General features: G+C 41.0%; 1 protein-coding gene across 2 annotated transcripts in view; it reads left to right on the top strand.

Moving 5' to 3' along the window:
• prkcab (protein kinase C, alpha, b) overlaps nucleotides 1-22,446 on the top strand; it is an 87,412-nt gene that overhangs the window by 52,829 nt on the left and 12,137 nt on the right. The window contains exons 4-12 of one of the 2 annotated variants that reach the window (XM_058653549.1): nucleotides 7,097-7,208; nucleotides 8,344-8,472; nucleotides 13,750-13,906; nucleotides 14,133-14,267; nucleotides 15,918-16,011; nucleotides 17,411-17,440; nucleotides 21,182-21,322; nucleotides 21,417-21,590; nucleotides 22,119-22,210. In XM_058653549.1, coding sequence (XP_058509532.1) covers nucleotides 7,097-7,208; nucleotides 8,344-8,472; nucleotides 13,750-13,906; nucleotides 14,133-14,267; nucleotides 15,918-16,011; nucleotides 17,411-17,440; nucleotides 21,182-21,322; nucleotides 21,417-21,590; nucleotides 22,119-22,210 — 1,064 coding nt within the window. The remainder of the gene's footprint in view (nucleotides 1-7,096; nucleotides 7,209-8,343; nucleotides 8,473-13,749; nucleotides 13,907-14,132; nucleotides 14,268-15,917; nucleotides 16,012-17,410; nucleotides 17,441-21,181; nucleotides 21,323-21,416; nucleotides 21,591-22,118; nucleotides 22,211-22,446) is intronic. The other variant, XM_058653550.1, reaches the window with a different exon arrangement.

Below are 22,446 nucleotides of genomic sequence, written 5' to 3'. Positions count from 1 at the left end.
CGTTAAAAGGTGACCTTGCTCCCTGTCCTAGGAGATAAGGCTTACTTACAGTAATATTTTCAATGGAGTATTTTTATATTGTATACATTATAGGATCAGAATCCTTTGATGATTACCGGCGTGCGTCCTCTGTCTATAGTGGATCTGTTTGTTTGCAGCTGTTGCATAATACTAGCTATAACACCAAAGAGAAGTATGTCTTCTCTCGACTTATAAATACTGACTACACATCCCATAAACAGTAAACAACATTATTCCTCAGTCCATAAAGCTTGCATGCTGATGTTGCTGTGTGTACCATTTTTTCTACTAATGAGCTTGTTCACATGTTGTTTGCGTCTATTTGTGCTGCCACTTGTCTGCATGTTTGTGAGTGGTGTGTTTGATTATCCTCACGTCTTCCGATATTTAAATCACTAACGATACTGGAAAGTACTCAGAGGAGGCATAACGTTAATGAGCGTTCACCCTTTAACATCTGAATGCTGAGAAGTTGCAAGTCAAAGCCAACATGTGGTTATTACGTTAATTTCACTCACGCTGTTGCAGGAAGCCGGCGAATCAGCGTCTTTGTCACCAGAAAGGAAAGAGTTGGGAAGAACGCCTGTACATAGTGTCCATTTTTGACATTGAGACAAACAAATGTTATTTTAAATATGTTTTATACTGTTCAGATTTCAAATTGAACACGCAAAATCTAGTGTTCATGTACAACTACAGTGTTTTCTTTAAATAAAACATTTTGTTTTTCTTCATTTTAAATTGTTAATATACTATTTTTACACGCAGTACATTGTAAATAACTGCCAGATATTGAAAGTTAATCTGGAAATATGGGCAAAATATTTCCAGATTTTTTGACATCTTTGAACCAGATTCAAAGATGTGCGGCCATCTGCCTGGACCGGTTGGGGTGAAAGGAAACATGGGGGACAGAGGAGAGGAGGGGACAGAAATGGGGGAGAGAAAGGACAGGAGGGAGGTGAGGTAGAGACAGAAGAAAGAAACCAGGAGCAGATATACAACCATTCTATCAAGTTATAAATTATGTGTGTAGCCTCTTGTAGCGACATTGTAGTTTGTGTTTAAAGTTTGCGTTTGCTGCCAAATTTACAGACCATAAATCTGTCATATACATAATGAGGCTACGGTGGGATAGTCTGGAGGCAACGGCCTATTAAACACTGACAGGTGGCTGCAGGTGGAGAGAGACAGAGAATGTCATCGTGCTATAATTAAATCAATGATTGATCGTCAATACAGCTGCCAGTGTCTCCCTTTACAGCCGTGGTGTGAAAACGCACACGGCCTAAAGACAACAAGCGTGACAACAGTCACGTTTGTCGGTGCAGGTCTTCTCTGGGGCTTAAGATAGATAGCCTGAGTTCAACTAGAGGAAAACCAAGTCTTACAAGTTATGAAATAAAAAGGAAAAGGTCAGTCATGGGCAGTCTCATTGCTCAGATTCTGTTTAATGCTGCTGATGTATCTCGTGTCATCTCGTTCCGACCGTTGTGAGTCACCGACTCGCTGCTTCATGATTGTTTTTTATCAGTGTCAGAAGACAATTAGCTCCTACAAGTGGCACAGTTGGATCGTGTGAAGGCAGTCCCCGCCCAGGTGTCTGTGTTTCAATGACCTACTGTGCACTTTCACTCTGTTTGTGTGTGTGTGTGTGTGTGTGTCTGGCTGTATGGGCGGCGTTGTCAGTTTGACTGAAAAAAAAATCTATTACTCCATTACTACTATTGTAGTTTCATCAACATGCAAACTGTAATTTGCAACATTTGTGCTCACATCTAGCCAGCTTGTCATCCACACATTATCATGCGCTGATTGATTTGAAAAACATCACATGGTGACTCAGCACAAAAAAATGCTTCTGTAAATCAGGCCTTATATTTTCTTATAGGAGCAGCTTCTCCATGAAATATCTACAAAATAAATATTTTTTTTAAACTAAGGGTGCAGCCTTGGGCCAAGAGGAAAGGAATTGGCTTTGTGACTGGAGAGTCGCTGGTTCAAATCTCAGGGCTGGAATGCCCCCACTACTGGTTGGGAGAGAAAATTCTAATCTTCAGCCAACTTTAAGTTTATTTTTTAAATTGATTTACTCACATATTCTTATAACCAGACCTGGTGTTCAATATAAACAGCCATAACTTACCATAAGACACAAACTAGGCACCTTTCAAGGTTCCCTCCAGGCATCTGGACAGGATACACTATCTCAAGGAACACACCTGATTCAAAGGGTCAGCTCGTCATCAAGCTCTGCAGAAGCCTGATAACGAGCCGTTGGAGCAGGGCAACATTTAAAAACATGCAGGGCAGTGTTCCCATGAGGACCAGGTTTGAGAAACCCTAAACTAGTATGTATAACACCTGTGCGATGATGCCGTGCTGTTCAGATGTAAGGCATTGTCTCAGTTCTCCTCAGATCATTTGCAGGCCAGGAGCTGCAACACGCAGTCGACTCGTGTCGTGATGCTTCCTCTTGTTTTACAATCTAAAACACATTCAGTAATTAAACTGAAGCTTAGACTCCGAACAATATCACTATTCAGATTGCAAATTGCAATTAGATACTAAACCAAATTGTTCAGGCCCAGTGAGATTCCTCATGGCTCTTGAGGAATCTCACATGGCTTTCTCTTCTTTTTTTCTTTCAGCAAAGCAGCTGAACTTCAGCCTTGAGCAAAGTGAACCGTTTATCATCTGTCACTGTGACATGCCGTCCACCTCTTCTCCACTTTCCCTCCGTCTGTGAGCCCTTTGTAGTTGTGTGGTTGTCGTCCTTCACGTCCACACACACACGCCTAATTTTTTATCAAGCCATTCCCTACTCCTCTGTTTGCTTTCCTCTGCTTACACAGTCTATCACATCATTTTCTCTAAGCCATTATCACCATAGCAACTGTGCAGTTGCACACATTGTTTTCCTGAGACCCTCATCCTAACACACACAGAATGATTCTTGTCTTTCAAGTTTCAGTATTTTGGGTGTGTTGATGTGTTTGAAAGATTTAAGTTCCCTGCAGCGATGTCTGGGGACCGTTTTGTTATTGTGTGTTTAGTGCATTAGTTGCTCCACTGACTGACTTGCAAGGATCAGGATTTGGGAGTTCATAAAGTCTGTTATGAAGGTCCAGTTATGAAAGTACACCATGTGTGTGGAGTGTTGCATGTGAACACTTAATACTCACTACTGTACATAATGGCACACCAGGAGATCCAAGCCACTACTTGTTGTGTAGTGGAAGCTTGGAATCACGTCCGATGCCATGTCCGTTTCTTGACCGCTTAATGCTGCAGGTTTTTTTTTTTTTTTTTTTTTTTAAAAATGGAGCACTGTAGGAAAAGGTAACTGAAGGGAAACAGGAAGTAAAGCTACAACAAGAAGTGACGCAGCCCGGGAAAAGCAGCATGCCGCTGACTGCATTTCAAAATAAAAGCACCTGCCGTTCCATGTTTTGAAAGTAATGTCAAATGACACACATAGGATTTTAACATCCCTTTCAAAAGTTTTAAAGCAGCGAACTTAAATCATATAACTAAATTATGTGAAACTTAACTTCAAGGCAACAGTGAATAATAACACAACACGACTAAGTCTCCATACTAGTGAGAATTGACACAGAACAGGATGCAGAAATCATCTTTCCCGGCTTCGCTTCTACTGGACGACCTGTGCACTTGTTTGATGTTGTATTTTGACATTTTTCCTTCACTCCTCTTCTTCTCTCTGATGTACCACTGCTTGAGTTTTCTCTGCCTTCACCTTGTCCTGGTCTCTGCTTGGATGCTGTGGCTTGAGCGCTTGCAGATCAAATCCAATTCTCAGCGTGCTGGAAATAAAAACCGGAGGACCATGACATGTTGAGGAGGCATCTGTGAGCCTCGATCGCGTCTTTGAATATTTCACACACACACACACGGGAATCGAGCTGGAAAGCACATAGTGCGAACAAGGCTTTATGTACACTTCAGTGGAGGGAGTGCTTCTCATTGAAATCATAACAAATCAAGATTGAGAGGATTTGTTCATGAAATATCATGAGAGGATATTACACTACACATGACTCTTTGGAGTCATCAAGCCAGTTAGTAGAAAGCATGTTAACCAATTCACCTCACATATGAATCACATCGGCCCTCTTCACTCTCCCGTTCACGTTTTATGGCACTAATATCCCATAAGTGATGAGATATTATTACCGACTTCCGTGGCGTGCCTGCTAATGCCTTACTGTAATTAGCCAGAGAAGTGTTTACCTCGTTGTCCCTCCCTCATCTTTGACTTTCTTCCTCTCCATGTGGCCCTCGCTCAGAGGGATTCAGCGGTGGGATTATCTCGCCTCACTGCAGCCGTCTTACCTCGTTGTTTCGCCTAAGCAGCAGCAGCAGCAGCAGCAACAGCGCTGACTGTCGACAGTTTGCCCACTAGCATCTTTGCCCAGCACTCCATGATGTCCACTATCTAAATGCCTGAGAGAATGTTTGATAGATACAGACTGAGTTGCCGTCTTATTCGGCTCTTTGTACGTTTACGAGATTTTCTTTTTTCTTTTTTTTTAAATTACATTTTACCTGATTTTCCAGTGCTTCAGCTCCACAACATGTCCCCTTTGGACCTCACATATTTGACTGTGAGTCAGGCACTCTTTTGTCTACAGATCCCACTGGAACAAACCTGAAGGCAATGTGCTGTGGTGTGTTTTTGCTCATGCATGTTTGCATGTGCATCTAAGTGAACTGGCAGGATTGCAGTTGTCGTCTCTGAGCTCCGTTTGTTTTTACTCATGGATGGATCATTGAACACTTGGACCTGGGGCCCTTTAACTCTTTCTCCCCATTTTTTGGGGAAGTTGTTCCTTACCCAAACTGTGTAGAAATAAGTCGCCCCATGTGCAGATTGTTTGGGCCATACAGATATAATTGATCGGAATAGATTTGATTTCTCTGGCACAATTAGGTTTGTGCTGCGTTTTGGCACCGTGCAACTCGGGCTCTCTGACACTGGTTGGAATAAATCAAACACATCGACAACGGTGTTCACTCAACCAAACATTTTAATGTGGCAGCAGCGTGGGCCAGAGTGAAAGCTGCCAAGTGTTCTGCCTCTTCAGCCATTTGCACATTTAATATTGTACATATTATTATGTTTGATACATAATCAAAACAAAGAAAGAAAAGGGCTCTATCTCGATATTTCTTTCTATCTTTCAACATGCAGGGGAGTTTTTTTGGTTTTTTTTTGCAATCGTTCTACATTTTCTTGTATCATCAGAGCCTGAAAGTTGCTCCTTATGTTACTAAGATGACACGATATGGAGCCTAACTTTCATTGTGCTATGCACTGCGGGTTTATTTAAGTTGAAGTTGTGTATCCTACCTGGTAAACAAGGTAACACACCATGTATAATCACCTCACGGAGTGGGAGTGAAGTATTGTTTTAAGTGGCTCTGTGTGTCTGTCTGTTTGTTTTTGCTTGCACACCTGCACTTGCCAATATGACCAACAGAGGCCGCCAGAGGCTTGCTGCATGAATGGGGTGAAGTCTGCCATCTCTGATTGCCTTGTTACTTATGGTACGCGTTTGCACTGCGACCATTTTAGCACAGTTTTTGTTTTTCTTCCTCATTCATGTTGAATTAGCACAGTTTACTGGTGTAGGCCTGAACTTGATGTAATGTAAATGTCAGTTCAGCTGGCTTACTCATAGGTTAGACTTTAAATCTCGAAATGTCCCCACTCTAGATGACTGTGAGTGGATTTTCCTTACGCATTTACAACAATCGCTCAGAGTGAAAGACGTTTATGATGAAGGAAGATACGAGAGAAAGGAGTAAGCTCGGTAAGAAAAGTAAGAAACACTCTTGGGAGTGAGGACAGGTGATACAGTCAAACTCAGAGAGACACTGGGGAGATGCTATCTCCTCTGCCTCTGTCTGTTTTCATGAATGTTCACCGAGCAACATATTTTTAAGTCCAGGAGAGAAGACACAGGGACCATGAGTACTATCCATCAAACCCCCACCTATTTTTTTCATACTTACACTTCCCTCTCTTTGCACTCGTCTTCTTCTTTGTTCATGATTCTTGCTCGATTTAGCATGTTTGTGTTGATGGAAAACAGGGCGCTTCTCAGTCAGTGGCCTGTATAATTACACACGGAGTGGCTCTGACACATTTCAGCTTGACGGAGGCGACACTCGAGGTTTATCTGCCCTCATTTGCAGGGCTTTAATTACAGCTGTGTTTGTTTTTGTGGCGGTTGTAGAAATGAGCTTACCTTGGCTACTTGCAGTACTAGTGAAACTTGGCCAGGTAGAATATAAAGAAGAAGATCCCACTGCGTCGTGTGTTTCAGAAAAAAAAACATCACATCACCTGTTCTCTTGGAAATCGATCAGAGCATCAGTTCTCTCTCTCTCTATTATTTTTTTTTCTTGGCCACAGCGCCAGATGTTCTGGCCAAGATAATCAATAGCTCTGTAACACTAACTGTGGCACTACAGGATCACTGAAGTTTAATACCATTTACCATTAAGGTTAAGGTAACTTTATTCATCTCTGTTGGGAAATGTGTCCTCTGTATTTTACCCGTCCTCTATTAGGGATCTTCCTAGAACGAGGAGCAGTCGGCAGCCATTGATTTTTGTTTTTCCCCCTTCATCAGAAATGTTAAGACTTTTGATTGGCAAGACTTATAATTATATTATAATATACCATCTCTATTCGGCTAGATTTGTGACCCTAAAAAGTTCAAGATCTCCCCTTAATCAAAAGACTTTTGAAGCAAGAGAAAAAAGCCAAAACTTTGGCACACTTCATCTACTTTTGTTTTGTTTTATAGCCCCTTGTTGCCTCTCCCTCCCTCCCACAGTTGTAGATAAGAATTTGTCTTTAATCTGTCCCGCCTGGTTAAATAAAAGTATTTATCTTAACCCATGAATCACTTAAGGTGACACCTTTAGTTATTGTTTTTTCTTACGCGTCTTAAACTTGTCTCTTTAATTCTCTTCAACTCTTCAGTTCCAAGATAAACCAAAATAAAATGTGCCTCCCTCTGTCTCTCCCTTTGATGCTCAGGACCCCAGAAGCAAGCACAAGTTCAAGATCCACTCGTACGGCAGTCCCACCTTCTGTGACCACTGTGGTTCTCTGCTGTACGGACTCATCCACCAAGGGATGAAATGTGACAGTAAGTGTGTGACCGTGTGTGTGTGTGTGTGTGTGTGTGTGCATGTGTGAGCACCTTTGTCAAAAAGAAAAATGCTGTGCTGGTTTCCATCCTAGAGCGGTCTCTAATTAGAACAGATGGGAATAGACTGGCACTGTACTACACTCCTTACATCTGAGGCTCATGCAGAATGCACTGTCCCAACATGCTGAGTTCTCTCTCTGCTCCTATTCTTTCCACCCACACTCGTCCTATCAACTCCTCCTTTCTTCTTTATCATTATTACTCCACCCTGCACTTTCTTTTCCTCACATTCATTCTCCTTTTAGTCTCATCGTTTCTCTTTCTTCCCTCTCTTGACACCCATTAGTTTCCCCTCTTCTCCTTTTCCACTTCTACGTCACGGTTTTTATTTCCCTCATCATTTTCTTCTTAATTTTATCGGTCACCACAGTGCATTCCCCGCCGTCCCCTCTTCCACCATTCCCACTTAATCTCCATCCATCGCACTCTGTCCCTCTCTCCTCCTCTTAATCTGTCTATCATCTGCGCGTCTCTGGTGGTGGCCTCGTCGCAGATGGTAATGGGAGCACACCAGAACAAATTGATGCGAGGAGGCCATCGCTATTACGAGCTGCTTCCCCGCATGTCAGCTTGACAAGCCTGCCGAGTGGAGGGAGGGAGGGAGGAGAAGAAGAAGAGATGGAAGGTTGGATGGAAGAGGACCAAAAAGGACCAAAAGGCGGGGGAGGGCAGGAAAGGGGGAGGATGTCAGAGAGAAAAGTTAGAGGACAGTAAGGGACGAAGGAGGAAAGGAGGGGGAAGAGTTTTCAATCTCCCCTCTTGTGTGTGTGTGTGTGTGTGTGTGTGTTTATGTGTGTTTATGTGTGTTTGTGTGGGAGTGAGTGTGACAGTTCCAAAAAGCAAAAAGAAAAATGAATACATATTTAAAGTATAGAAAGCACTCAGAGAGCGCCAACCCCTTCTGTCAGTATACTTACTTAAATTGCCAGGGTAACAATTGTATGAAAACACAAAATCAAATCATTTCATTCTTGGGCCAGAACATTTTTAATTCAAATCCATCTTTTACTTTTTCAGTTTATGCTGCAGTTATACATTTAAAGTAATAATAGTGTTCTCTGTCTCTGTCCAGCCTGCGACATGAACGTGCACAAGCAGTGTGTGGTCAACGTGCCGAGCCTGTGTGGCATGGACCACACCGAGCGCCGGGGTCGTCTCTTCCTCAAGATTGAGGTCAGCGGGGACAGGCTACACGTCACAGGTATATTTTTTTTGTGTGTTGTACTTCACGCAGCTCAGCCTAAGATTGATGTGAGCTATAGTGGTGCCCTGATATGACTCGAGTGGTACAAATACAGGTCTTTGTCTGGATTTAGAGTTTTCTCCAACACTTTCATGTTGGCTGGGATGAAACTGTGACTCGTGTTATCGGACGGGCAACCTTCAGCTACACGTTAACAAACGACGTCACGTTGTTGGACTTCATTTATACTTTTATTCAGAAACAATGGTGAGATGTTTCTGCACATCACAGGCAAAATACTCACCTTGTTTTTTAAAGTTTTATCCATTAGCTCCAATAAAAGTCAAACACTTTCAAACTGTCAAATCGGTATATGGTATTGTGTGTGGCGCTAGGAGCAGTGACAATAATCACGCACAATAAATGCCAGAACACAATTATGAACGATTTTTGATGATGTAGATGTGACCTAATATTGTAAAACAAATTAATAGTGACCAGGTTAATTTAATTAAATAGTTAAATGTGCAGATGTTATTTGTGTATAGGAGGTGTAGGTTTTTTTCTTTTGTTTGTTTTTTTTAAATTAAACCAGAGGGTTAGGGATTCTCTGAGCTACTTTCTGCCAGAACTAACGATAACAATAATACTACATTTTATATATAGGCGCCATTCAGGACACTCAAGGTCACCGCACACAGTATAAAGACAGTACTGCACATCTCGTCCTCTGATACATCAGACAGACAAAAGAGAGCAGTGTGGGACGTCACTCTCTGTACACTTTTAATACTCTACTTATTATTAGTCATTTACAAAGGTTATATTTGTTTCCTGGCCTCTTTTAATGTTGAATGTAGCATATTGCACATTGAAGAAATGTGTAAATCTGTACAGTTTGCTCCCCGGCTCTACAGTGTCTTACCGTCTTCAATCTGTTTCTGTTTTGCTATCAAAAGACAACAATAAATAATTAAGAAAATAAATGACCAAGAATATTAATGAGCACATTTTACTATAATACAGGTTTTTCTAAGACTTAAAAAAAAAAAAGGTTCAATTGTGTCAGCATAAAAGAAATGACTGTTGTTCATGACCTGTGTGTGTCATGTGTGTGTGCGTGTGTGTCTTTGTGTGTATTTTCAACACTACTAAATTATCCTGTCAATCACGAGCAGCACCTGAAGTGCAGAAGTGTCCCGTGTTAAAACGCTTTTGACAGGGAGAGAAATGACTGCTGGGTCACATCCACAACCTCTCTCTCTGTCACACACACACACACACACACACACACACAGAGGCAGTGCTGGTCAGGGAATATGACTGCTGAGATCCAGCAAGTGTTTCTAACTTAATGCGGATCAACCAGGAATAAGTTGGCAGATGTGTTTGCTTGTTTGTTTTGTTATTTCTTTGTTTCTTCATGATAGAAAGACATGGGGAGTGGGAGAGAGAGGTGTTTTTTTCCCACAGAAGACTTGAATCCTTTGTTCTCTCGACTTGCATTAATCAGTTTATTTATATTTCTTTCCTTCTGTGTCACTGTTGAATAAGCTCGTCTGAGCTGCTGTAAACACCGACAGTTACCTGTTCTGTCTGTAGAAGTCACTTCAGAGACATTGGCGGTCTCGTTGGCATGGTTACCTCAGTTGGACAGGGGTGAACGAGAGAGAGAGAGACAGGAGAGACGGCTGTTACCATGTCAAATTGATGTCCCACTAATTTGATGGGTATTTATAGTCGTAATGACCACTCATAGCTGCGTTATTATGCTAAAGGTTTGCCATTCACTCATTCATACATTCACTCCCACTTTCATTCAGCATGTAGGGTATCAAAGGTATGGGCCAGCGGGCCAGAACCAGCCCACAGTGGGTCCAATCCGGCCCCCAGGATGAATTTGTGAAAATTTCACATTATGATGAGAATCTAATCATAATGTGAACTATTAGATTTTCAGTTCCAGTTCCCTGTTGTTTAGTACCTTTGTAAGTGGTTACTTAGGCATAATATTGTTGAGATTGCACTTGTTTTTCTCAAGAACTTTCAGGTTGTTGAGTTCTTGTTGTTAATAGGTTATTATGCTATTATTTTACTGGTCCGGCTCACTGGAGATCAAATTGTGCTGTATATGGCCACTGAACTAAAATAAGTGATGTGTGACCCCTGATGTAGACCAGTGTAGCCGGGAATCTAACCCACAACCTTCCAGTTGAAAGACAACTCGCTTTATCTACCCCCCTCGTTATCAGGAGCCTGATAACGAGCTGTTTATTTGAATCAGGTGCGTTAGAGCAGGGAAACCTGTAAGTCATCCAGGGCAGTGATTGAGAAACCTTGCTTTAGAGGATCATTCATCTGAGATCATCTGTGACAATTAACACATTTCGTAGAGGACTCTAAAAGTGTTAACTAAAAGCTGTTGTGCTTAGTTGTGTTTTTGTTTATATTTAGGAAAAGCAGAGCATTTCACTTCTGTGCGTGGGATGGTTGCAAGACATGCTTTTGCTTCTCCTCAGACACTTGACGCACAAAACAATAACATAAACAACAGTTTGATAGTAAAAAAAGTGAAATCTCTACACACGCACAAGCAGGAAAGCACACTTACACAATACAGTTTTGCGCAGCTATTCTTCTTAAGACCCTGCATTGACTTCCCTTCATTTTGGATAAATAAATAAAACGTTATCCCTTAACATAAGCACAATTTACAATTTGGCCCTAAAGTTAACCAGTTTATCTGAAATTAGGTTCTGCCTCCGTGAGGACTACTGGTCCTGATAAGGTCAGTGTTCATAAGACAAAGGGTCCTAGAGAGGTAACAAATACAAGTACACGCACACACACACACACATTTTAATGGTAACTATCTCATAAGGAGGAAAGAGTGGGGAGGACATAAAAGGCGAGCAGTTCTTGTTGTATCTAAGCAACAACAGAGAGCAAAGATTGTCCTTGATCACCACTGATGGAGATGTTTTACTGTGTATGAGAATGTGTGTGTGTGTGTGTGTGTGTGTGTGTGTGCACGCACGTCCGTATATTGAATATGCTCTCTCTGAGTATACAAAAAGAGAATATTCAATAAACACACACATGCTTTTATATCGTAGCCCCTAAACTAAATGCCTCACCCCCTCACCCTTGACCTCACTCTGACATAAACCTCATTTCAACCCTAATTCGGCATCTTCACCCTCAAAAAGCCCTTTAAAGTTGTGAGGACCAAGCAAAATGTCCTCCCAGTGATGGGTCTGAATAAAAAAAATCATCTCCTCACAGCTTAACAAATAAGGAATCTCCACATCCTGCGTTCTCGTGTAAATCCTCACCTCTGCTGGCTGTGGTAGGCGTTACAGGCATCAGTCACTTCCATGGCAACGAAATGTCACCAAAGAACACCGATGCAACTTCAGCAAGCCTGTAAAAAACAATCTAGTGAGGAAACAAACAAACTCAAACAAACGTACAAAAAAAACATTGAATAAGTACCATATGTCACTGAAGTGTGTGTGTGTGTGTAGACACATAGAAAGAAAAGAATACATGTTTGAGGTTTAATCAACACTTTCTTTTAACATTAACAGTGTAAAAGCTTCTAGGACACTTTCATTAAACATACAAATCTGAATCTACACTGCCCTCTACAGCAGACAACTGGAAGAGCAGGAAAAGAATGTGACATTGCATGAAAATAAGAAAATTGTTTTTCAGTTTTATATTATTACTACTATGAAACACATTCATTATTGAATCCACTATTTACTTTTTCTTCTTTTTGTTACTGCTACTCATACATAGAGGAATTTTAAGGTTTTCCTTTTGTTCCATCTGTTGTTTTTTTATATTTTGTTCACAGTATGTAAAACAAAAATGTACCCAGAGATGAGCTATTACAGCTGTTCTCACAACTATTAGTATCTTGCATTGATGTCACTTGACACGATATTGTCACATTAGGTAATGAAAGCAAACCAAAATATCATAATAACTACGATTACGTGTCACAAAGACGGAGTGAAGTGAGCTGCAGTGACTCCACATGACATTTTTCTGCTGGCTTTGTTTCAGCCCTGGGATATTTAAAAATCCCTTTTTCACATCCTACAGCTTTAATGAAGAATCTCATCAAACATGTCCTCGTGTGAAAGTTCACACTGACTCTGCAGAACCTTCAGTTTGGCAGCGTGTTTGTTTCTGCACTGTGTCCGATTACATTTAAATATGCAGAGTGGGGAAGCTGCAGCTGATTAACACATGTCATCCGGTTGTTTCTGCTTTTCTATTATAGTTTTGTTCTTTCTTTCTTCCTTTCTTTCTTCCTTTCTTTCTTTCTTCCTTTCTTTCTTTCTTTCATGTCCGTCTTCAGTCATTGTTTAATTCATGCCATGAGAATTCCGTGAGAAGTGTCCTGTCGCTTTCGTTTGTTTGTGCATTTACATGACGTTGCTCGGTGAAGCAGTGATGGTGTCGCCTGTGGCCACTTACAGTAGATCTCGTCGCCATGGTGAAGGTGACACGCTCACGACACCACGTCCCCCTACTGCTGTTGCTATGTTACAGGAGGCTTCTTTTTTTTTTTCACCATTTGCCAGTTATGACACAAGGAAATGTCATACCTCTCTTACTTATTATCGGCTGATCTATTGCCATGACAGATACATAGATTACACTGGTTATTATTACACATTGTCTTACTTTACAGTATTTGACTAAATCCACATGTAGGCAATTTATTCCTCTCAGTTTTTCCTTTTCAGTGTATTTGTATTATTATTTTATGAGTGCATGTGCCCTAACACCCACCAGTGTTATATTCCTGTTAGTGTTGTTTCACACTGTCAACTTCAAGTGAATTTTGACAGTATGCTTTGCTTCGCGGCACCTGTTAACGGCATATGCGGCGCCTGATTTGTTGAGTCATTAGCTGAGAAGCTGAATACACAAGTCTCTAGATAGATAGATAGATAGATAGACAGGCAGACAGACAGACAGACAGATAGATAGTCTGTCTCTCTGTCTCTCTGTTTAGTTCCCACTATAATTTCCAGACAACCGCTGTTATTTTTGGCAGTGTAGTCTATTAAATCTAATTGCAGCGGGTCAGTAGTTGTGTGAGTTTAGTCTAATCTTTGTCCACATGTTTTGTGCAGAGAATGTACAATATCGTAGTTTCTATTTGAACTCAATTTGGCCACTGACACAGTGTGTGGAGTCTGAAAGTCTGAGGCCGAGGACTTACAGAGCGAGACGTTTACCCTTTCCATGTCATCTTTCCCCTCCTGCTCCTAGTGGGTGAAGCCAGGAACCTGATTCCCATGGATCCAAACGGTTTATCAGACCCATATGTTAAACTCAAGCTCATCCCCGACCCAAAGAACGAAACCAAACAGAAGACCAGGACCATCCGTTCATCTCTGAACCCCTGCTGGAATGAATCCTTCACCTTGTGAGTCTAATCAGGTCAAATCAACTGCACATGATTTACATATGTACAGATATATATATATATATATATATATACATATTTATATATATATATATATATATATGTATATATATATATATGAATAAAACTAATTTAAAGATGATAGAATAGCACAAAACTGTAGAAAAACAGTATAGAGGTAAACTTACTTTTTCTTTGTGTGTGTTGTGTGTGTGTGTGTGCCCAGTAAGCTAAAGGCATCGGACAAGGACCGCCGTCTGTCCATTGAGATCTGGGACTGGGACCGGACCACCAGGAATGACTTCATGGGCTCCATGTCGTTCGGAGTGTCTGAGCTCATCAAAGCGCCAACATGTGGATGGTCAGTCAGTGTCGTTTGTATCCGTCATGTTATGTACTGGCGCCACGCGGTTGGTGTAGTGGTTAGCACTCTTGCCTTTGCAGCATGAAGACCCAGGTTTGCAACCCGGTCAGTACAAGGGAACTTTCTGCACAGAGTTTGCATGTTCTCCCCATGTGTGTGTGTGTGTGTGTGTGTGTGTGTGTTTGTGTGGGTTCTCTGCAGGGTTCTCTGGTTTCCTCCCACAGTCCAAAAACATGCAGTATGGGGATTAGGCAAATTGGACACTGAATGAAATGGTTGTTTCTGTATGTGGCCCTGTGATGGACTGTCCAGGATGACCCTATGTCAGCTGAGGTCGGCACAGCACTCCTCCGTGACCCTCATGTGGAGGATTAAGCGGTAGAAGATGGATGTTACATGCTGCTTTGGTTTGCTCAGTATAATTTGTCGTAAAAATAGAAATTAAACTACATGCAGTCACGGCCAGTGTTTTCTGAAATAATTGTCAGAGACATTGAAAGCAGCGTAAGCTTCTCTCATCGTTTCATAAATGCAGCATTTGTTGTTTGTAAATCTTGTTTGAATCTGTCAACAACAGCTCCTTCTTCTTGCTTATTATGTGATGAATAAGTAAGTAATTAGAGGAATTATCTTCCCTTTTATTATGTTTCCTTTCAAACAAAGCAATGCTGCTTTATTTGGAATTCCGGGCGAGACCTTGTCATTCTTAGTCAGCAAACCTTGTGTGAGACTGCAGCCGGCTTCAGCGTGAAACAGCAGCTTGTCATGCCTCGTCAATGTCGTTATCCAGCCTCTGTTTGGTCTTCATGAACAGAAACTGTGTAATGTTTTTGTGTACGTCCTTCATCTAATTGAGGGTCAGTGGTAGAAGGAGTACTGATATTTTCTACTCAAGTAAAAGTATCACTATTGTACTCAAAATGTACTCAGAGTAAAAGTGACTTTTTAGCAAGGTTAAGGTTCCTCCGTGTGTCGAGCCAAAAGGACAAGGAGACACAAAGTGCTGACAAAATAAAATATGTAAACTCATAATGTATCAGTCAAAGTGGGTCAAAGGTCACAAAGGCTTTAACTTTCTCACTCAGGGACCTTAATTAACGCCAGTGCTTCTGTCTCTGCATTTTCAGTCATACTGTACTCCAGCCTGTTTGCAGGAGCCTCACTCGTGCAATGTTGCACTTCCTGTGTGCAGCGCGGGAATTAATGTCACCAGGAGACACCAGATCTAAACGCCACTATACTGAGGAACCCAGAGAGAGTCGGTGTTTGGCGTTAACAGGCTTAATCAGCATTGTGTGAACTCATTTGACAGACATTTTGTTCATATTTAAAAGTTACGCACTTTTGAATCAGTCCTTAAAAATAAAAACTGCTCATTTCACTCTGACACAGACACAGACCTCCACGGTGCATCGGTCTGACTGTGTCAGTCTGCGTATTGTACTGTAAATTGTGGCTCATTAGAAAAGTGGCCAGAGGATGTTTACATTACAGAGGAAGTGGAGTCGAGATGGTTCTGCTGATGTGGAGCAGACCTGCAAACACTCAGAAAAAGAACAGGAATCAGTTAGAAATACCTTCATTATGCCTTTCAGGAAAAGTTAAAAGCAAACATTCACTGATACTTTGTCTCTCTCTCTCTCTCAGGTACAAGTTGCTGAACCAGGAGGAGGGAGAGTACTACAACGTTCCCATTCCCGAGGTGGACGACGTCAACCTGGAGCTCCGACAGAAGTTTGAGGTGAGGACTTGAGTCAAATTATGAATCTGTAGCAGTTAGTAAAAGCACAAAAGTGCTGTTCTTTTGCAACAAAATGTGTCTCTCTCTCGTGTAACCATGGCAACCTCATCATATTCCCGCCGGTAATTTTCACTCTGTGCACCACGGATGTAAATGCGTTTCTCTAGGCATTAAAAGTGAATGCTCTTGATTTGTATCAGTCAAATGAAGTAAAATTGGTGCAGCCACACATGACAGAAACCAGAAAGCTTAAAAAGCCATTATTAGAATAGCCAAACTGAACAAAAGTATGATCAATTTTCCTCAACAATCAATTAAAATGATGTGTTGTTTTCATTTCAGAGTCACTTTTAGGTCCATCCTGCAAGTAGCTGAAGATGACCTTCTCTCATTTCTGGTTTAATTACTATTTCAATTGGAGGAATAATGTCTGCGTGTCTCTAAATACTAAAACAGCTCTTACTTCAGTACTGTAGCATGTGGCTGCAGTACTTTACTGAACTGTAAAATATAAAACTAGCACCAGTCTTATGATCTAATTCATCAATCAAATGAATCAAATCATCCTGCTCTGACACCGGACACATCAGGAGTCTCCACGTGCTACAAAATCTTAAAAAATATGTGACTTCATCATGTATTAACAATAAATATGTCTACAAATTGTTGTATTATTTTCATTATTATGGATGACTGATCTGATCCAGGTTATGAAAATAATCTATAATGTAGCTCTAATTGCATATTGATTGAAATGAAGTTGCAATTAATAATAATTAATAATTGTCTATATAATAATAATAATTGCTGAACTGCTTATACAAGACCAAACATTATGTTTATTGGTATCAAAACAAACGAAATAATCCATTTGCTGTTAATTAAATAAACGTGTAAAAACCGTGTTTCCTGCAGCCTTCAGTTCATCCTTTGTTTTTTGCTCTCCAATACAAATAACACACAGGTCAGATATAGGTAAACATGGCCCAAAACATATGGACTAGAAGAACAGAAACAGGAGTGAGGGCAGTTTTATTGAAGTCCTGGTCCATGTGTGCACACCGCTGTTTTAATACTGAGAGTAAATGTCATCTTCTTCTGAAGACGCTCAGTCTGGTTGTTTTTCCACATTCTGCCTCCCGTCATATTGTACAACGATGACCTTGACTTTCCTCCGAGGCTGCCGTCTTCGCACAACTGTGCCGTTGCCATGGAAACTAGTGTGGCTCGCAGCCAGATGCAACTGTTTTCTTGTCCTGCCTGTGATTCGTTCTTTTGTTAGTGGATAGGTGAACTGTTAGAGTGTTTTTTTTTTTTGTCATGTTTTGTTTACAGCAGAGACACTCGCCAACTAACCCTTTTTTGCCGCACTAACAAGTGAGTCTCTTCTTCCTTCTAGGCCTGCCAGTTAAACATCCACTATCTCAAGGTAGCCCTTCTGCCTGCCTCCTCTCTATTTCACCACCAGCTTGCATCGCACGCCGTGTACTTACTGCTCGGGGATTGTTTGTGGATCTCTGATGTGCTTCCACAAATTAATCACATTTACTAACAAAGGCTTATCTCAAAAACCATACAACTCAAGCAGCTCAGTTTGCTTGTGTGCAGTTACTCGCCAAATGACAGCGACCTGCTTGTCTTCCTATCGCTCTCTTTCTCTAACACACACACACACACACACTAACTTTCTCTTCCTCTCCATCTCTGTCTTCCAGATGTTAATCTCACAGATTAAAGCATGTCTAAATGTGCATATAACTTTATAAGACATTATGAAGTTTTTGGACATTGCGACAGCTGTGTCATCTACAACTGTAGTCACGTAGGTGAAGTCTAACATTTGCAGCAATGGGAGCAATATTATCATGAATATTACATTTAAATGATGATATGTGTTCTATTTTACACACAACAGCATTCTTGTTAGTAAATTTGGGGGCCGTTCAAGCCTCTGGCTGTGTCGTACTCTGTCACTAGCCAGAGGATCTTCCCCTGCTCCTCATTGAATGACAGTGTGGAACATAGTCTGCCTTCTACTAGTCAGGTCTGGACTATAGAAGGCTGTTAGGACATGATGCATGGACTCACTTAATAAGTGTTTGGATGAATGCACAGTCAGGGTCTTGGTGTGCATGCCAAATCTCCCCACAAGGTGGCAGTGTTATATGTAAAACTGTATCTGTATCTGTGTTTCATTTACAACTCTATGCAAATGGCACGCAACTGTTCAACCTTCTGTTTGTTCTGCAGTGGGTAGACATGGTTTGGGCTTTTGTGGTGTGAAGTTTTCTGATTTTCATGTTTAAAATGTTGAAGAGTTAAAAGTGTGAAGATTCTCCACGTGTATTCTGGGAAAAAAACAAAAAAACAAACACTTGATGTCCACTGCAGTCTAAGGAGTGAACACGTGTAGCAGATGATGCTGAAATGACGTCAGACAACGACATTAATGTTATGAGAATGTTTAGATGAATAAATGGAATTGTATATTGATCTATAGGACACACACAGAGACACACACACACACACACACACACACACACACACACAGCTTGGTGGGTCAGATTTTTTTTCCAGCCTTGGTTAAACTTAATCCCTGTGACATTTTATGAATGTTTAATTGAAAGTAGGGCCAGTCGACGTTAATGAACATTCACATGTAAATGTAACCAGATTGTGGCCAGAGGCTATACTTAGTAATACACAGCAGTGACACATTATAATTACAGCCGCAGACAGAACAATATAAAGTGTCATTGAGGATTTTGAGAAGTGTGATATAAGTGAACCCCAAAAGTGAGTTTATTCTTTGTTATTTAAAAGACTTAAAATATCCAGTATTTTACAAAGAAAGAGAGAAAATATTATAACTATCTTAAAGATTAAAATTATTAGATAAGTTGTGAGTTTAACTACAAGTTAAGCAATAAACATTATAATGAACCCCAGAACAATGGCACGAGTATGTGAAATCAATTTTTGATCCTACAAATGATAACATATCTATGCCATTACTGAGATGTTGGTGACAATATTATTGATAATATTATGTAAATATATGTATTATTGCTTTTACGAAATCATGTCTTTGCAATGATGTATGTTTTTTTACTTTGTTTACTTGGTAGCATTCCTACCTGGTAGAGGCAAGAAAAAGTAGACGTAGTGTTCCCATTTTCCATGGAAAATCCACCAGGGGGCGTCTCCGCTGGTTGCAATAAGGAGTCATGGGAGTCAAGGAGCTTATGGGAAAATGAGCCTTGATTTGTTATGTCAATAAACATTTTCCTGAGGAGTTAATGGTCTCAGTCTCTAGGTGCATGACTTCTTCAACGGAACATGACGTCAATTTTGTGAACTTTGTTCCCATTTAGACGATAATAGATGACAAAATAGAGCATGTGAGTGGACACCAGTGAGATTGACAGCTGGTGTCGTCGGAGTAGGAGCCTGGTCGCATCACCTCAACATGGCATCAGTAAAATTGCAATCCAGGACACTTTCTTAGGTTGCCACTTGGTTGCAGGTGACGCCTCCGAACGTCCCTCAAATTTTCAGTCTCAAGGCTTCAGAACGGCGACATCATTACCTGTCGCCGCCTGACAAAGATGACGGCCACTCTCATCCAGAATATTCTCCTCAGTAATTGACAAGCCAAGTTAAAGTTGATGCTTCCATGCTGTTAAACCAACCTGGCGTTCACACAGAGCCACTTAACCCGAGTCGAATACATTTCTGACATTTTTAATGTCAATTATATTGCCAGTCAAGAGCGCAGAAACGGTCGGCCTGGCAACAGCCTCTCCGTACCCTGCCGGTTTCCTCCGCTCTATCTGACACAAGCAGACAACCTCTCGAGCATGTAAAGGAGCCGGCAGGGTCCTAATTGTTCTTTTTTGTTTGAAGGAACTTGGCAGGCCAGTCATTATAACAACAGGGACTCTTGCGATGCTAACAACCCCCAGCTGACTGCCCACCTCGCAGTTTCCCCCCACATCACACAGTGATATGCTGTGGAATATGGAAGTACAACAGAGGAAGCAGCATGTTTATGTTAACAACAGAAATAGACTGAAGCGAGAATAGTCAGTTATTGATATGCAGCGAACCAGTTATCTGATGGATGTGAATGTGTCCATTGGTTACGACATATTCACTGCAAATGATAGTGTTAGCAAACAGTTACAGAGGTTATCATTATGTATGTTAAGAATGCATTGACCTTCATTAAAAGCCTGCTAAATTTTATAGTAATGTCATATTCAGTGGTTAAGTTTGAAGACACTTCACCTGTCAGCCAAGAGGCTTCTTCAGCAACATCCAGGTTTTTAGCCTCTGTAGGCTGGAAACCTGTCTAAAGAGTCATTAAGTTAGACAATGCAGGTCACCTACGTCAAGATGACCGCGACCTGGATGACCGACAACCTTCACAGACATGTAATATCAAGTTAACCATTAATGTGAGAGATGAAATTTAATATATATCCTTTAATCTACTTTTTTTCGTTTTTTATGTTGCACTTTGACATGAGTTTACGTCATTGACGTTGTTGCATTTTCAGTGTGTGTAAGAATTACTGACATCTACTGGTGCAGATGGCGACCAACTTGACTCTCCCTCTCCCATCGGGAAAATACGGTGGCTTTTTGTTATGCCACAAAGGCCGTAAACAGTCCTCCGCAACACGTCGTCCACTCTCTTTGCAGTTTCCTCCTTCTTCTTAGTAGGTTGATGTGGGTAGAGCCATTCTGCTTCATCTGTGCAGTAAACTTCTCTTTCAAAATGCCAAACGGATGCTCTGACTAGTTTTTCTGGCTTATATAAACATACCTCCGGGTCATATATTCAATTTCTACCAATGAAGCATTGCAAAATGTTACACAGTGGAGCTTTAAAAGATCTTTTATGACTTTTTAAAGTGTTTTTGCCTGATATGTTCACTAAATGTCCTCTTGAGTCATAGATGGGAATAGGTATTAAATAGAGATGTATAACTATAATTATCAATATACAATAACTCTGTTATACAGTTAATAAAAGTTAACTGTATAAAAGGTATACAGTAACTTTTAATGATGCTTTTTGGGAATACTACACAATGAATGAATGTTACATTGTGTCTTTGTGTGTGTCTATATATATATATATATACACATGTGTGTCACACAGAAAGCCAAGCTGGGTCATGGTAAGAAAGTGATCACACCATCAGACCACCGACGGTTTAGTCTGCCTTCAGGTAACATGGACCGGGTCCGACTAAATGACTTCAACTTCCTGGCCCTGCTGGGAAAGGGGAGCTTTGGCAAGGTGAGGGCCACGACATGCTGACATATAACCCGGCACCAGGACATGAATGACCATATGTTCATTTTAAATTCCCGTTTTCTCCGTACACCTGTAGGTGATGTTGGCAGAGATGAAGTCCACGGAGGAGCTGTACGCCATCAAGATCCTGAAGAAGGACGTGGTGATCCAGGATGACGACGTGGAATGCACGATGGTGGAGAAGAGAGTTTTGGCCCAGAGAGACAAACCGCCGTTTCTCACACAGCTCCACTCTTGCTTCCAGACCGTGGTGTGTAAAAACTTCATTGTGGTGTCTTAGGCATTCTTTTTCACACTGCTGCCAAACGGATCCTTGCCCACTCACACAAAAATCACTTGACTTTATATAATGGGTGCTGTTGTGCTCCTTCATCAGGCATCTATTCAATCCCAAAGCAGCGTGTGTCCCTGTGAGTCTGTCATTACATCTGTGTTTTTCTTTCATAATTTCATTTATCCACGCGCCTGCAGAGAAAATTGACACTGAGATGAAACTGACTTTGAATACTAAATCTCCAGTATGACGTCGACTTTATGCATAGACGGGCCGACTGAAGGAGTCTTTGATATCAACTACATTCACTATTCAAGGCGTCCTGACCTGAATAATTCAGGTATATAACCTCACGGAGCTGCTTTACTGAAAGACTGCACGCCTACGTGTTGTGTAATATCGTAATGTAATATCATTTTTTTCCCCTGCACATCATTCGCTCTGACTTGACACTAATGGAAAGCAGATTTCTGGACAATAACCTGTTTGTTTGTTTGTTTGTAGGATCGTCTGTATTTCGTGATGGAGTACATTAACGGAGGAGACCTCATGTATCACATCCAGCGAATGGGCAAGTTCAAGGAGCCACAGGCAGTGTAAGGACACTTACAGGTCACCCACAGACATACTTTATGTTTTAAATGAGCATATCCAGCTGAAAAAGAACTATATAGAGTCATGTGCAAAGGTTTTAGGCCATCACTCGCTTTGCTGTTGAAAAATGATGCTTTTATGTCTGTGAAATCCTGTCGTTTTTAGCATTTTTAGCATTTTCCATTGAACGTTTGTCTCATATGCAGTATTAGCAAGCCTCTTATGACTTAAGCTCAAG

Source organism: Solea solea, chromosome 16 (genome assembly GCF_958295425.1).
Source record: "Solea solea chromosome 16, fSolSol10.1, whole genome shotgun sequence".
NCBI lineage: Eukaryota > Metazoa > Chordata > Actinopteri > Pleuronectiformes > Soleidae > Solea > Solea solea.
The sequence above is the reverse complement of the archived record's forward strand: the minus strand, read 5'-3'. Positions and strand labels throughout refer to the sequence as shown.